Source organism: Seriola aureovittata, chromosome 10 (genome assembly GCF_021018895.1).
Source record: "Seriola aureovittata isolate HTS-2021-v1 ecotype China chromosome 10, ASM2101889v1, whole genome shotgun sequence".
NCBI lineage: Eukaryota > Metazoa > Chordata > Actinopteri > Carangiformes > Carangidae > Seriola > Seriola aureovittata.
This window is the reverse complement of record NC_079373.1, coordinates 2382519-2399772: the sequence shown is the minus strand read 5'-3', so window position 1 is coordinate 2399772 and position 17254 is coordinate 2382519. Positions and strand designations below refer to the sequence as shown.

The following is a 17254-nucleotide window of genomic DNA, read 5'->3' as shown; positions in this document are numbered from 1 at the left end:
CAGAGCACAGACCCACACATCCAACATGGCCAGGGACTGAGGCGACTAATTAAAACCAACAAAAGAACAACAGAAGAACTGATGTCAACAGAAATACCAGCCACTTCACTAGACTTGACAAAACTGAAAACATATGTTAAAAAGTGGTGAAATATCCTGTTTATATCAGCTCTGTGTACTGCTTTACAAAACAATATATACAGAACAAACCTGAGTACAGCCCTGCTGAGTGTCACTAGAATATTAAGTAATCACACATCCTGTACATATAATACCATTTTATTTGTTTTAAGCCAAAGCTCAAGAATGAAGCCAGTTAATCTGAAAAATGAATGTTTGACAAATCATTTTTATGTGCCTTTATTTTTCAGTCCTGTGGATTGATGATCCCACTGAAGTCAGGGGCCATGCTTGGCCTGTTCTTCACTTCTTTCTTATTTAAAAACTCCTCTGTGATTTTTTTTGCAGTGTGTCCTGCCAACCTTTCTGAAACTGGGAGTCATCTTTTCGATCAGTATTACATCTACACTTGCATTCATAGTGTAATTTTTAAGTACACGCTCCTACCCCCCCAGTTTCACAGTCTGCACGTTGCAGTCGCTGTGGTGGTCCTGAGCAGCTCAACATCAAACCTGCCAGACTGCATCTGATCCAAACTCATTTATTTTGGTTTTATCTGACCAAAGATTGTGCTGCCAATATTGATCAGGCTTCCTTTCCTGTAATCTTGCACTTTTGTGCCATTTAGTCAGCAATGTTTTTTTTCTTGGGATGTCTGTAGAGATTGACCTTTTAACTGTCTGGTCAGTCACTGAAACACCAGTTTCTACAGATAATCCTAGTGCCAAGGCAGAAGCTCTTACCTGTCTATTTTTAAATGCAAGGTTGTGAAAATAGTGACCTATATGTGTCATCTGTAGTATGGCTCTTCCTGTACCTCCTAACCACTGCTGCAGCTGTGCTTCAGCTTACATACAGTAGCCCACGGACGCTCTTGTACCCTCTCCTGGCTTCTTACTTGCTCTGGCAGTCCCTCACCATGTGCAGCCATGTTGCATTAGAGACAAACCAGGCTGGACCTGAGAAAGCTGTGGTGTACCTTATAACCTTGTTCATCCAATTGGACTTAATTGGAAATCATCACAAGTGTGGTCACTTGTGTGTCAGTGGTGACAGATTTACCTTTGTTGCATTAAGGTTGTATTCTGGGGCCTGTATTTTAAATATAGTCTAATCTATTCATTTTAATGATACATAAAGTCAATTACTTCAACTAACTAATACAACTAATACTTCACTTCAACTAAAAAATAATACAATTATTGTTAGACGACACAGTTTTGAATCATTTATGATTTAACATATGGGTGTACTCAGTTTTGATGTGTAGCGAAGCCAAATAATCACAGGATCAAACTGTGAGCTGAACTGAACACATGCACAGTTTTTTTACTTTTACCTTCGCACTGCAGGAGACACAGACGGATCTGTAAGGGAAACACAAATTACTCAATGCAACTGTATTCCTGAATGTGAAATGGGTAGGAAGGGAGATGCTCGCTAGCTTATATCATAAAAATATCATGACAGATCTGGCTCTTTGGCTGTTGATCAGTACTAATTATAATTAAATTGGGTATGCCGTTATCAAAGTTATTGAAATATGTCCTATGTGAATTTTAGGCTATCATAGCTTAAGTGTGTGGGCTGGAGACGTGTTACTGTTGGTGCACTTTTTACTGTTCTACTACTTAAAGATAATAAAAGCCAGAGTCATTTTGGTTTATTATAACTTGGGTTTTAGCATTCATTCCTATTGGTGGCATTGCTGAGAATTGGAAACGTGGTGAAATCATTCGAAATGAAGGTGAACAGAAAGTTTTCTGTGATACCTTTTACACAGTAAGCAGGTAGATGGCCACGAGAAGAGAGGGAACTTCACTCTGCAGCAGCAGCAAACCTGAGACAGACAGACAGACAGACAGAGAGAGAGAGAGAGAGACAGACAGACAGACAGACAGACAGACAGTTACTGAGTTTGTAAACATGACAGTGAGAAACTGAGGTGAGGGAAGCTCCTCCGTTACCTTGCCTCTCTTCAGGTTGTTGTAGAGCTCTTTGCTCTGAAGAAACTTCTCCATCTCTGCTTTGACAAGCACCCGGCGCACATTGATGACCTCATCCACTGTTAAGGCGAGACTCTCCACAGGGTGACTGAACTCCTCCTGACACAGGTCATGTCACATAGATGTTAATATTACATTGTGGGATTTCCTACAAAAAGTAGTCCACATGTTATGAACACTGCTTGATTTGTTATTTGATTGATAAGAAATAAAACAATATGACAATACATATCTTATTTAACGTACACATATCACCCAACAACAAACAACCATCAAAACCAAACACACGCACACACGCACACACACACGCACACACACACGCACACACACAAACACACACACGCACACACACACACGCACACACACACACGCACGCACACACGCACACGCGCACACGCACGCACACACGCACACACACACGCACACATATATACATACAGTATGTATAAAACACATACATTATTCTATATATATCATTACACTATATATGTATGGTGGATTATATATTATATCATATATATATACCAAAAACAGTATCAGTGAAAGGAGTGTTAAGCAGACCTCGTGGTGAGACTGAGGTCACACTACTTGACAGACCAGTGGTTTTTGGGAAATGCAGCTGAGCTCCTTTATAAGAAAGTAAACAGAGTTGATATTCAAAGTTGATTTTTGATCTTGGAAACAGCAGCTGAGAAAACAATCACATATCATCAGATCTTCATCACAGATTCACAGATTCCCCCAGTTGATGAATTCGACATGTTCAAATTTTTTTTCTTGAGCGCTTTACGGAACTTTTATACATTCTGAGGCAAAGTGACTGAGATCATGGGATATGATTGAAGCTATAGAACTGTTTTTTTTTTTAACTGCTGTTTCCACAGTCAAAAATCAACCTTGACCCTCAGTTCTTGGGTCAGTGTGGACAAGAAGTCGTTGAGAAATGGAAATTCTAACATCTAACAATTCCACGAAAAAATTCCAAGCAAACTCAATTTCCAATGTTATTTAATTGAAAGCTCCAGAACAGCTGCTACTTTAAATGGACCTAGTGGTGAAATTAAAAATCGTTTTGACAATTTTTCTGGACTCTTGTGCATCAGTCTGTCAGACTCTATCGTCTGTAAAGATACTGACAGGTTTAAATAATCTTACGACACTAGAAGACTTCTTTCCTGTTTTAAGAATTTGGAGCAATATTTACGCAGTACATTTTCGTGACCCCTGTGACTCCACAGGAAGCAAAGCACCACCTCTCATGCTGCTGTGGTTCTAACTCACCATCCACTGGTGCTCATCTCCAGCTCTGGAGCCTGACGCCGTCTCTGACCCCTCTGTGGTCTCGTCAACTGAACTCAGGGACAGGCGGGCCGGAGAGGATGGCACCCAGCCGGTGACTGGGAAGGAGGCTGGGATGTGGAGATGGATGAGAAGTGGAAGAGAGAGGGGAAATGATGCAAGTTTTTTCAGGGGGAACTAAATCGGACTGATATGAATCGAATGAGGACAGCATCAGTAAGTGAATGAGAGAAAAGCCACAAATCCCAGTCTAACAAGTCCATGAATTACACAGCAGCCTCTTTCATTTAGGCCCATCTCAGATCTCAGCCCATCAGAGTGTTTGTCTATCGACTCCAACACTGTCATGTATTATTCATCTCATTTCAGGGGAGTGATTCAGCCCGTGCTGCTACATGTGTAACTTAGATCACACTGAGAGGTCCGCCCAGTGATTCAGGCAGGAGAGGGTTAAACCCCGACCACACAGAGCTCAAACTGGGTGCCTCTTTGATCCTTCAAATGGAGGGTGTCAATTTGTCTCTAATGGAAAGTAAACAGGCCGAGAGGAAAGCTGCAACAGGCCGGCAAACATCATCGGTACATATCGTTTGTATCAGCTGCCGATGACAGCCGGGGCTTACGGGACTGCATCCTCACATTCGCACAGTTCAGGCTGGAGAGTCTCCTGTTGGCAGAGTCATGCACTACATAACAAATGTCCGTGCAGATATTATTGAGGTTTGCCTGCCGGCTGTGGCATGCAGCAGTGTGGATCTAGAGACTGAGAACGGATTGAATCAGGATCCTTTTTCAAACAATTACCTCTGAAAATGGACGACGATGCGGCTAATGCATGAACCATAGCCATCAAACATATCATCCTCCCTGTGGTTTACATGCACTACACAACTCAGACCCATTAGCTCCTTCTCTCCTTCCCCCTCAGTTTGACTTTATCAGCACATCTTTATATTTGATTAGAATCCATCCCAACTTTCCTAATAGCTTCAGAGCAGATGTAATCCCTGTCAACCCCCCCGTCAGCCAGGGCTGGGAGAGTTTCACCGTGGTGGACTGACACACTATACAGCTCTTATTTCAGTGAGGGAACAGTAATTTAATGAGGTTACTGCTTGAGGGATAACCGAGGATAGATTGGAGGCAGTGAGGACACAAAGTCTCCACAACCACAGGATCATTATATGGCCTTCAAGGTTGAAACAAAACACTTAAAAAATATTTTACTTCCAATTGAATAGACGTTCTATAATTAGAAGGGGGGTTTGGAAAGGGCCTGTGTTTCATTTTTAGCAGTAGACGTAAGCAGTTGATGGGTTTTGTCGTGACCCTCTAGTTACTACACTTCTGTTTTCCTTCCAGGCCTCGAGGCAGGAGAGCTGGAAACTTTAAAACGCCGTCCAGACTTTGGTATCGATGATCTGTGTGCCCTCAGTTTGTGGGGGCTTGGGCTTGATATCAGCTCATGGCCAAATGATCAAAGTCTTCAGTTCATCAACACATAGATGCAGAGTGTGGAAACCACAGGCTGCACTGTAGTATAACTAGCACTGTGTCTCCCTCTGTGGGAACATAATTCAAACTGCAGCCGATGTGAATCTTTTCACTGCAAACTAACACTACAGCAGCCGATGTCATCAATTATCTTTCTCTCAGCCAAACAGGAAACTCATAACCAATGAATTAATTAGACAGCAGATTGTTGAATGTCAGTGAACCCTGGTTGAGAAGCAATGTAAAAACACTCATGCCTAACTCTTGTGCAGCTGTTTGGCTTCGTTGAGTGTGAACACACCACAACCTGCTGCTCTGCAACATTCTGCCCCGCACCCACAAATCTCTAATTATTATTACTATATTACATTAGGTGGAAGTTTGGGCCATGAGCCTAATATGACAACTGATATGTTTTTAGTGTCAGTAACGCTACCATGTGTTCATTTATAATCCACTTTATGTTTTTGCATAAATCTATTATATCATAAATCTATTTTCAATAGTCACCTCAACAACAGAGAGGAAACTAGAAACAACAGGAGCCCGTTTCAGACTGTGACTGTGTCTTAGATATAACCAACAGTCAGACTTCAGATAGACCGAGTCTGAATTCATCTGGTGCACGAAGCAGTTTGGTTCTTCACTATCTTAAGCCGGACTGTGGTACAATGAATTCTGGGTAAATTAAAGTTTTTTCAATATAAAAAGAACGGCTGACCACATGTAAGCGCTCAGCTCTGTTTACCCCAGCAGAAAATATTTGCCTGTAGGAAGAATTCAACAGTTACAGGAGTGTATAAAGTGTGTAACAATAAAAAGAAGAATCTGAATTGGAAAAAATAAATCTCTGCAGTCTCTAAAAACTCTTTCCCTCTCTCTTTCTCTCCATAACAACGCACATTATGAGCCATGTTTCCTGTTTTTTGTTGTTGGGTGCTGGTTAAAGCAGGTGTCTTTGATTGTTAAAATGAGTCAACACTACAGACCAGTCTGAAATACCTCGGTGAAACCGGTCCCAGGATTTGATTCAAACAACCTTAACCACAACATGAACTCTGGTTTCTGGTGAGCAAGTTAAACTTTTCTTTAACTGCCAGATGTTTAAACACAAAAGACACAAACAGGATAAGATTCATCATTTCTAGGATTTGATTGACATGTTTGCTTGATGAAACATCAGAAACATGAAACATCTCCATATTGTGCTTTAAATGTTTCTGAGCTGACTGTTGACAGCCTTGCTAAAATCAGAGCTTTGTATTGTACCTAAATGATTCATTCAACGGTCTTCAGACATTTGGATTTGACACGGCAGGAAAAGCACAGGTAAGTCTAATGACGGTGATGATCTCTTAGTTACTGAAAAGCAACATTTTCTAATGTTATTGGTGACACTTGTGTTTCATCCCACACACCCCGCCTACATTTACACACTGACCTCTGTGATAAGGAGGCGGCCCGCTGCTGGTCAGTGTCCGGGACCGCGGCCTCTCGCCCCTCAGCCTTACGGCGCCGTCCAGCTGCACCGACTCAGAGAGCGAAGGAAGCATCTCTCCACGGAGCAAGGCCAGGTCATGCTCCGAGAAGGAGCGATCCCTCTTCAGAGGCATGGGGGAGCTCTCTGCCCTCCTCAGCTCCCCGTTGTCTGGGGACTCCTCCTCCTGTGGTGGGATGGAGGTCGAAGAGACAGAGGAAGGGTTCAGGGTGGAGCAGGAAGAGGATTAGGAGGAGTGGGAGGTGGAGGAGGAAAAGAGAGAAGGTGAAGTGATGGACAGAAGTCAGCACACAAAATGTGTACATAAAGAAATGTCATGTGGCAAATGTATAGTGTGGACTAAGCTTGAAAGGTACAGTGGGTGAAGTCTGTCTTGAACTAACGAACTGAACCAGAGCTGATGTGACAAATCAGTCCGAGTCAATCCTATTTTTTTCATGACTTTAAAACACCTGAAGCGTTCAACACGGTTCACATCAATTCACATTAAAGAAAACGTACAAGAAAAAAATGGGATGTTCTTTTAAACGTATAGCAGCAGTGAGCTCAGACTCTGCCGTAAGATGAACCCAGAACTGAACTCCTGGGTTGTCTCAGTCTGTCGCTTTGCTCTGCTGTAATCATGACGTTGCGGGTTCAATTCCTATTTGAGTAATTTAATTTTCATCAATCAATGTGTCAAAAATCAATGTACATAACTCAATAACCTTCAAGTATCAAACAGGAGCACAGACAAGTTGTTCATTTTATAGCAACAAAATTAAAAAACTGGCATTTTACTATTCTGGAAAAATCTTGTATAATGTTTAAAATCAAAAAGAAAAGTGACACTAAAAAAAAAAAAAAAAAGATTTGGATTAAGTTATTTGGGTTGTACACAGTGTCTCTATATTGTGGAAAAATTGTCTGTATGTCTGGTAAATAATATCAATAATGTGACAGGAGGCGTCTATTTCTTTCATTTCTATCAAAGTAAAATTTACGGAGAGGTGAAAATATTTCTCACTGTGATGCTACAGCCATGGGTCATAACAGTTCATTAGCTTTATTTAAATTGGAGTGCATTTAAAAACATGTTAACTGGAATACTGTGCATCGTGGTCCACTGGCCATGGACTCTTCTACTGGATGTAAAGAGCTTGCTGGTGACGGAGGAGGCTTAAACTCCTGTGAGAGACTCAGTGTTTCAGCAGATCTCCATATAATATGTAATTCAAAGGATGAACAAAGTAGAGGAGAAGAAGAGAAGATGAACAATACCCATGCCACCCTTTCTAACCTGAACACGGCTCATAGCACATAGAAAAAGTCTATAGATGTGAAACTGAGGTGAAAAAGAAACCAGGATGAACAGCAAGACAAGAAGAAGATTTCCCCAGATGTTGAGAGAAGATGATTCATTCAAACCATTGTTTCACTTTCTACCCTCTGTGCTATCCTGCAACTGCACAGAGGCATTTTAACCCACTTATGCTGGGAAATCAGTGCATGTGCTCCTGTGAAGAACACCAGCCGGCCCTCAGAGACAGCATCAATGATTCCTTTTCTTTTCCCCTCCAAGACTTCAGTGTTGGAGCTCCTGCCTGGCCTCACCTCAGATATGTTCATCTCCTCCATCTCTGCCAGGGTCGGGGCCTTGAGCAGGATGCGAGGGCGGGGCGGCGGCCGGGGCCCGGGCTCTGACACGGACAGGTCGATGCACGAAGTAGATTTGACGTTACAGGGACAGGTCTGAGCCAGGCAGGGGAGAGAGCCGAATGCTGAGGGGAGAGAAACCAAAACACTGTCAGGGAGGAAACACGCAAGATGCACTGAGATCGGAAGGCAGTGACTCAACATGTAAGATGTACTGTGTGCAGCGTTTTAACATCACTGACTCAGAGCTACACCCGTTTTCAGATGTGGGTGTAATTGCTGTAAACCAACAAGAGGAGCTGCAGTTCCACTGTCGATTTGCCACTGAATTTGTTGTTATAGTGAGACGCTGAGTCGTGTTAGGAGCAGAATGTTCTGTGGTGATTTGCAGCACAAATCAGACAGAAGCGAGTCCAGTACAAACAGAACAATGGAGGAGGTGATTCTGTGTAATGTGAAACAGGTTGCTCATAGTAAAAACCTGACAGTTCTTTAGCATCTTTCAGCTCATTGATTTGGTTTTACAGTCCACAAATCTGCAGTTTTACTTCAGTCTCACCTCATTCATCAAGCTCGTTTCCAACAGCTCTGATAAACCCGTTACACTGGTGTCCAAAAACAGCTGCAAATAAACGCTAATGCACTTGTTTACTGGCATGTTAGGAGAATGCTGGAATGTGTAAACCAGCAATCGTTTGCTAGCATGTTCACCGTAACCACGTCATTGTTGTGTTTTCAGCTTGTTCTGCTGCTGCAAAGTGGCAAAAATGACAATGACATACTGTACAGGCAAAGAAAAGAAAAGAAAAGAAAAGAAAAGAAAAGAAAAGAAAAGACATATCTCCTTCAGTAAAAGTTGCCAAGGAGAGGGGCAGATACAGTAAGGCCAGGAACACACTAGCTGCATGGCGTGTGTGTGGCGTGTGCGTGGCGTGGCGTGTGTGTGGCGTGTGCGTGGTGTGTGCGTGGTGTGGCGTGGCGTGTGCGTGGTGTGTGCGTGGCGTGTGCGTGGCGTGTGCATGGCGTGGCGTGTGCGTGGTGTGTGCGTGGCGTGTGCGTGGCGTGTGCGTGGCGTGGGCGTGGCGGCTGCGGTACGTCTTGGGTTTAATTTTGGCGATGTTAACAGGTTAGAGCGGACACACTACCTGCGTGACACGCATGTCTCATGCCTCGCGTCTGCATCGCGTGATCTCACGCGTGAATAGACAGAGAAAAGACCTGTTGATGTCATAGTGACATCACACCAGCAGCATTACATAAAACTGACTCCTTCCACTACAATTGTCTATGTCTAGGCTGAACCTGAGTATGATACAAACATAAAAAAAAATAGAAATATGTATATATATATTTATATATACACTTTAGTGATGTTCTCTGTCAAAAACAAATAAGAAATTAATTTATAATGAAAACAAATCAGACATTTCAGTAACCTGCGAACTGTATTTACTGTGTGAACACAGCTCAGCGACATCAGCTGCCACGCACATGCAACTCAGGCAGTGTGCTCCAGGCGTAAGAAACAGATTTCATTGGATATGTGGTTTCGGATTTTAGAAACGCCCACTTTGCTGATGTCACCAGTCTGTGACTGATTCAACAGTTCGACAATGGTTTCAACTACAAATTTAATTCACTGTGTAATTTTTGATTGTTTTTAACCACCCAGACTATGAAACAGCTGTTAAGGATCCAGTGCCTGGCTCATGGGACAGATCAGCAGGTAGGACGCTTCTTAGTTGAGAGCCAGTCCCTCTGACCATTAGGTCACTCTACTACACATGTTGCAGTGATAATGTTCCTCTTTTGCATAAATCAACCACAGCAGTTTTAAACAGCAGATTGTTAAGTTCAGATTTCATCCTCTGGAAAATATGGCTCCTTCATCAGCAGCCTCCACGCTGACTTACTCTGACCTTGATCTGTAAATAGCAGGTCAATATTTATGAAATGCAACACCACCTCCACATATGCTGTAGCTCCACATGGAAAAAATACTCTTGTTACACACTACAGCTTACAAACCTGTCTGCAGTACAAACTGTGGTGTGACCCTCGCAGGCTACTGTACAGAGTGTACAGGGCAGAGCGTCCGCCCTGAAGACATCGTGTAACTGAGTCTCATGCAGTGACTTTACATAGAGACACAGACAAATCCAAACATAAAGTGTGATGACAAGAGCAGCTACCAGACCTTTCTACATCTTTTAATATCTCCACAATACTTCTCACCAGACACCATCCAACTGTTTTTCATATTGACAAATGTTGACAAATATAATATACGACCATCTCATAAGAACTTCAGTGTCTGTCTGGTGGAAACAAAACAAGGTCTGCTTTTGATTCTGAGCACAGGTCGAGTGCAAAACAAATAAAGCTTTGTCGTTTATAAATGCAGATCTATATAATATATAAGAATTTCTTGTTATGGATTTTCTTGAGGACATCATTAAAATGAGCAAATTAATGATATTTTACATAAACTTGTGATTTGACCTTTGGTGAGGGGCTTTAATTTAGGATTATTGGGGTAAACAAAGCAGTGGTGAATGATAGTCCCTTACGTCTGGAGCTGGGTAGGACCACAGGCCTGAGCTTTCTCTCCTGCTTGATCTCAGCCAGGACCTGGTCATGGAGGGACTGCTGCTGCGGGGGAGGAGGGGGGAGGCTGCGCTCTGTGGCCTAATGAGGAGAAATAATGAGAGGATCCGTACTTCTGAGAAATATAAAAGATATAAAAGAGACAAAAAAGATGTTCTCCTCTTGGTGCCATCGAGGACAAAATCTGTACATATGGATGGAAAAAGGTTTATACACATTGTATATAATACAACCATTCAAAAACTCTCCAGTGGAACTCAGAATAACATGTAGTACTAGTAATAATGAGAGTTAAAACTCTAGTAATTCAGTTTGAGGGTTAGGGTTAAAGCCATGATACGATTGGTGGAAACAGCATATACAGATATACAAAATAAAAGCCCTGATAAACTGGTGCTCTGATAAAATACCTGTGAAGTAGATGTACAGGTACATCAGATCACAGGACAAAATAAAACACTAGAGTTATTCTAGGTAAACAAAATCTCTGGGTAGGTATTATATGTAATGTATTTATTGAAGAATGAGAGTGAGCTCTGTGAGGCTGGGTTAGAGCAAAGGGAGGAGATCACTGGGTGTGTTCTCTACAGACCCCTCTGTTTGAAACCATGCTGCCATACCTATAAGATGTTTGAAATAATTAGCCATTGTTTAAGGTTCGTACTGTTTATTTCGTTTTCCTTCAAGTTATGTTTACATGCAATGAATTTTGTATTTAACCGTGTATCTTAACAGATTCAGAAATATATGAAGCTGTTTGGTTCCTACCTTTGAGGAAGCAGATCATGTGTTGGAGTCATTTAGTATATTTTATTTGAGATAAGTGTAAGTAAGGCAAATTGTTTTAATTCAGTAGAGGAAGCATATCACTTTGTACCTTGTATGTAATTATGTTTTCTGTAAACAGGATAAACAGAATCCAGACAAAGTGATTTAAAGATTTCTTCCTTTAGTATTTGTTATGGTATGTACTGCAATTCATTGACTTTGACTTTCCATCCATCCATCTGTCCATCCATCTGTTCATCCATCTATACATCCATCCATCCATTCCTTGCCTAACTCCTCACCCAATAAATGGTTAAATGGCTCTTGGATCCACGTGTTCTGATGTGCACACCAGCTAGAGGCTCTATGGTCCAGTTATTCTTATCGTGACTCATCAGGCAATAATATCCAAATATATATCACGTCAGGTTTAGATTATATAGTCTCTGTACAGTCTTTGTTTCAGTATTATATGTATGTAAAACTAATATAGGTATGTATTGAGGGTAGCAGTATAGTAATGTATCAATTATCAATTAGAGTCAGTTCAAGAGAATGCAATTCCAAATTGTGCATTTTTAAGGGAGATTTAAAATGGGTTAACAGAGCTGGCCAGCTAGTGATATATACACATGTATTAGCAATTACTAAATACTGTGTATGAGGGAGATCTAATGTTAGCAATACAAAGAGTTAACTGTCACATTAACATCATTCAGCTACATTTATAGAGAACGCCACTTATTTATGCCTTAGTTTTTAAGCCTGGTTATTATATAGAGAATTCTTTACTGCGTTGGTATGATACACGCTGAGTGGTTTTCAGCTGTAGTAAACCTCTATTCAAGCTAAAGCCACTCACCGGTTTAAGTGGAGGTCTTGATCTGATGAAGTCCAGGATCAGTTCATGGGCATTTCTCTTCACTCTGGTAGGAATGTCTCCATCCACCTGGGTAAGACAACAAACACAACATACACACAGCTGCAGTGAGGGGCTTCATGTTCTGTAAAGGCTCAGTCGTGCTCAACATTACAGACGTGTAGGGATACGGACGGGACCTTCTGCCTTAACTGCATTTCATTTTGTTCGTGTTTGTGAACATTTTCTGAAACTGTGGAGGTATGGACTAAATGAAGCAGTACAACTGGAAATCATGGGGGCAGTGCAGCCAGCAGTTCAATCGAGACACGACCGAAGGACACGATGAAGAAATTTCAAAAATGGCAAAACTATTTGAGGAGAGGTTATGTAACGTGTTCACAGGCCTGACAGACCATCGCCATCTACAGTGTTTCCTACTGTTTTTCCCTTTTTGTTGAAAATGTATAGGAACATTATACATATATATATATATGAACAAGCATGAACATTGTAAATAGGTAAATAGTTTATCAGAATAAGCAGATGTATTGACAGATATATAGTATATAACCAAAGGGGAAAAAAAAGAAGAAAAAAAATTCTAGTACATCTAGAATTGGTGGATATATATCTTTAAATTTCTATGACCAAAGCAGGAAAGAATGGTTTATTATTTGAAAACAAAAATTACTCTTTCTTAACAAGTACATTATTACGACCTCCTCCACTTTTGCCATGTTTGTTATTGTGTAAAACTCTGGGCTGCCCTCTAGTGATGGTATAACTAAACATCCATGCCAAAGTAAATGATGCCCGCGTGGAGGAGTAAATAAAAAATGCAATAAAAGCATACTAATGATAGCAACTGCAAAATAGTGTACCATTCTAATACAATACATGATAAATATGAAATGATGCTCTTTGCAGAATATTAGAAATGTTGTATGTGACTGTATGAAATGATTTCAATGTATAAGCACTGCATAACAATATTAATACCCAGTCACAGTGGCTCCACCCTCTGTGGAAATGAACTGCAACAGCTGCCAGAACAGCAGACGGCAGAGAAGCCTTCATTAATATTTGTGTTGTGAGTGTGAATTATGTATCTGCCCCTGGACCAGGCCTCAGAGTGACTCTGCCACGTGTCTGCCTGCTAAACAACACCTTCTTCCTGTAACAAAGCCTGGAGAGTACATGGTGCAATGACGGTGGCTTTAAGGTCTTTACACTGGAGTCACAGTCTCTCTCCTGTCTGTCCACATGCCCCATTACAACAAAGTCAGGCGATGATGATGATATGACATTTCTATCAGGGCTGAGATTTCAGAGAAGGAAAAGATTTCATGATATTTCTTCCTCAAGACATGTGACATGAGACATCATTCCTCTGCAAGTGACATTTCGACGACTCGCAGCGTCAACAAGTTCACTGACACTTTTCACTCTGACTCTGCTTATTTACAGCACAAACACTTCCTCTCTCTCCATCACTTCATCTACATCTGAAAGTTAAATGGCTCATCTTGTCTAATGATTAGATAGATTTTTTTAAAACTAGGGGCTCGTCTCTCACCATGACTTTACGTAGCTGGAACTTGCGCGCTCGTATGTCCTGCATCAGCATCTCAAAAGGAGTGAGGCTGAACTCTGTGGGCAGTGGGTTGAACGGCTGCTCCTGCACCTTCTTCAGCTTCACGCCCTGCCTGAGCTCCTTCATCAGCTGCACCCACAGACGCGCCTGCGATGGAAACAGCAACAGCAACAACAATACACATCTGCATGTGACAACACTTGTTACTTCAGCCACACGCACTGTTGCGTCGTCCTCCCCGTCACACTGTGCTCTCGCTCGTCTCAACTCACCCAGTCTCTGTGTTTCAGTGCGTCTAGTTCAGCTGTCGACCTGTCTTCCAGAGCTTCATCTTTTGTGATCTTCTTCAGCATCTGTGCAAGAAATACATTTGCAATCTTTTTTTTTTTTTTTTACAATAACAAGCTTATGCACTGACAACATTAACACTACAAACACTGGTGCAAAACCCAAAGGGTTATTTTCAATAACTTTCAATAGACTGCAGTATTCTCATGTTAAAACCCTTTGTGTACAATTTTTATGTCAGTATTTCAAATTATTCTGATGGCATAAGTTTATTTTTATGTCTTGTCTATGTGTTTCTTTTATAACGGAGTATTAGAGCCACACTGAGGAAAAGAAATCTCAAAGTTTGAGAGAAAAGTCAAAATATAATGAGAAAAAAGTGTAATTTTAGGTATCGTTGTTTTAGAGGGGAAATATCAGAAGCTTTAAAATGAGGAGCGTGGAGCATCCTGTGAAGTTCTACTTAAGGTTTCACAAATAATGAACAACTTTATCTTTTCATCATCATCATCATCAGCAGCAGCATCATCAGCATCAGGACACTGAAAAGATTGTGAAGAAACTGAGTCTATTCTATAGTTAGACAGACAAACAGCAGCTGCCAGAAGCAGCTCAGGCTGACACTGACTGTCCTTTCACCTGTTTGACTGGTTGTTGTAATATTCCTAAAAATTATGGGTTTTTTCTCTCTTGAAATTGTACATTTGTAATTCTGATTATATTACGACTTTATTCTCAGATTTCTTTTTTTTCCCTCAATGTGGCCCTGATACTCAGTCGTATGGAATCTGTTGTGTACATCGTGGCCTTAACCTGAATGGCTCAACAATGAACAAGACTATTTGGAGGTGAAAGAAAGAAATAAAAGTGAGGGCGTCCTGATACACGTGGAAAACCACATGCACATACAACTACAGCAAGTATGATGGGTCCAGGTTCTTCATATTAAGTTTGGCTAACCTGTGGGTGTTAAAAGGAAAACTATAGTTTATTATGACTTGGGCTTTATTTTCACAGCTATGGCCGTCTGTTCTGTCAGGACTGTCTGTGAGAACACTGTAATCACCAAAGTAACTGCTGAGATCTTGGGAGGTGGTGACATCAGTGAAACATGTCCCATAGACATCAGCCACGAGCGGTCAGGTGATCAGTTTCTAAACATGCCAACAGGTTTACACAGATCAGCTACAACTTCATACAGAACTACAGACCAAAACTGAGAGCAACTGTGACATTGTTAATAACCCTTTACTGCACGGACAAACCGTGGAGACTGGAGGTCAAAGGACTGTAGGTCGAAGTTGAGTCTAGAGATCGGGCTGCAAACTGTGCTGGATATTTACGTCACACAGTTGTGTCCTGATTTTGCATTTACTTTTATTTTCATTTTCAAATGAATTAAAGTAAACTGGGGGTTTGTTGATAACCTGCCTGATCTGATGTGTTTCTTTCTTTCTAGAGTTCAGCAATTAAAGCTATTAAAGAGCAATGGAGCATCCTGATTTTGTTCATGTCACATGCACATAAATGCACACCTATTGTGTGAGGCAAATGCAGTACACATTCCTGCTGACAGCTTCATGCTGTTTCACTGATAAACAGCTGTTGATGTTTACAATGCAGCAATGCACCAGTGAAGGCAGAGGAGAAGAAGAAGACTGATTTAAACAATGTGGACTTTAAAGTCCAATAATCAGTTTTTTTGGGTGTTTTAGAAGGAGGGGAATTCAACATGTTTGTCAGACACACAGTGAGTTTTGGTGATAAACACTGAATGAAAATAGAAGTGTTTGTTTACAAGAAAATTCACCTTTAACTTGGTGAATACAAAATAATCACTACTGATGAAAGCAACAGCCAAAACTGTAGGAGTAAGAACCAGGTTGTAATAAATGAGAAAAATCCTTCTTAACCTAAATGATAACTGAATAACTGTGGAGCATTTACACATTTCAGTCACAGTATGAGTCTCCAGAGGTGTTTTTGAGTCTGGTAAAAGACAGTGACTGCCATCTGCATACACTCCTGTAAGAAGAGCAGCTTCCTGCACAGTGTTTCTGTTCAACAGTGGTAAACCTCTGCAGGGCCACACTGTTGTGGAGGAAGATTTGAGTTTGAGCACTGGAGGGAAACTGTGGAGGTGCTTTCTTCAGTCATTTATCAGTCTCTGCTCTGTAGCATGGAAACAGGAATATCAATGTAGATGGAGTGTAAACACTTCAAATTGAGAGAGCGAGGTGCAGGCCACTGGAGGCAGCAGCAGTCAAGTATATACGTAAAAACAGGCCCCGTCAGTATTTTCATGTATTCGCTCCCTGAGTGTTATCAGTTCATTTGCTACAAAATTCAGCTGGCATTCGTTTTTTCTTTCTTTGAAGGGTTGCGTTAACGCTGACACGGCAGTCTCACATACCTCCTTAGCATCTCTGATCTTGATGAGGAAGGTCTGCAGCTCTAGAGTCTCTACAAACAGAGCTCTGCACACGGCCTGGTAGTGCTCTGGAGCCAGGCTTGGGTTGGCCAGACGAGACGCACACATCGCCATCACCTGGTGGAACGTACACATCGGCCTTATCACTCCCTCCTGCTCCTCCTCTAGTTCCTCCTCCTCTTCCTGCCCGCTGTACCCCTCATCTGTTGCGCCATTGCCGGCAGTGCTGTCGCCCTCTCCGCTCTGCTCCCCCCCGGCCATGCGTTCGATGAGGCGCTCCAGCTGTGGACTGAGCTCCCGCTCCTCGCTGTCGTCCAGCCCCCAGTCCAGAGCTTGGTAGATGGCCACGCCCAGCGACTGGACCAGCTGAAGGGATGGATAAGGAGGAGAAGAAGAACAGCAAGACAGTTAGGTGTCCTTCACCAACAACGTTCCCCACACTAAGTTCAAATCCAGCCTAAAAACAAACAATCCCCTCAGACAAAACATTAAGATCATGGAAAACACTGTTCATGTTGTATCTGACTCATCACATCAGCTGATCCTGAGACTGTGTTGAAGACATTTAAGTGAAGGTGGCCAAACTTCAATGGGATTTTGTGTACATAGAGTACAGCAAATTTTGGAGTGCTGGCAGAGTTCATCACCTCTC

At 41.8% G+C, this 17254-nt stretch overlaps 1 protein-coding gene across 1 annotated transcript in view; it reads right to left on the bottom strand.

Moving 5' to 3' along the window:
* The window catches only part of spire2 (spire-type actin nucleation factor 2), a 40795-nt gene that overhangs the window by 4757 nt on the left and 18784 nt on the right, over window positions 1–17254 (bottom strand). Inside the window, exons 3-13 of the mRNA XM_056388317.1 lie at window positions 16585–16968; window positions 14156–14236; window positions 13866–14030; window positions 12290–12376; window positions 10623–10740; window positions 8011–8177; window positions 6361–6583; window positions 3408–3535; window positions 2088–2225; window positions 1893–1960; window positions 1460–1487 (exon numbers count right to left, since the gene is read on the bottom strand). Coding sequence (XP_056244292.1) covers window positions 1460–1487; window positions 1893–1960; window positions 2088–2225; window positions 3408–3535; window positions 6361–6583; window positions 8011–8177; window positions 10623–10740; window positions 12290–12376; window positions 13866–14030; window positions 14156–14236; window positions 16585–16968 — 1587 coding nt within the window. The remainder of the gene's footprint in view (window positions 1–1459; window positions 1488–1892; window positions 1961–2087; window positions 2226–3407; window positions 3536–6360; window positions 6584–8010; window positions 8178–10622; window positions 10741–12289; window positions 12377–13865; window positions 14031–14155; window positions 14237–16584; window positions 16969–17254) is intronic.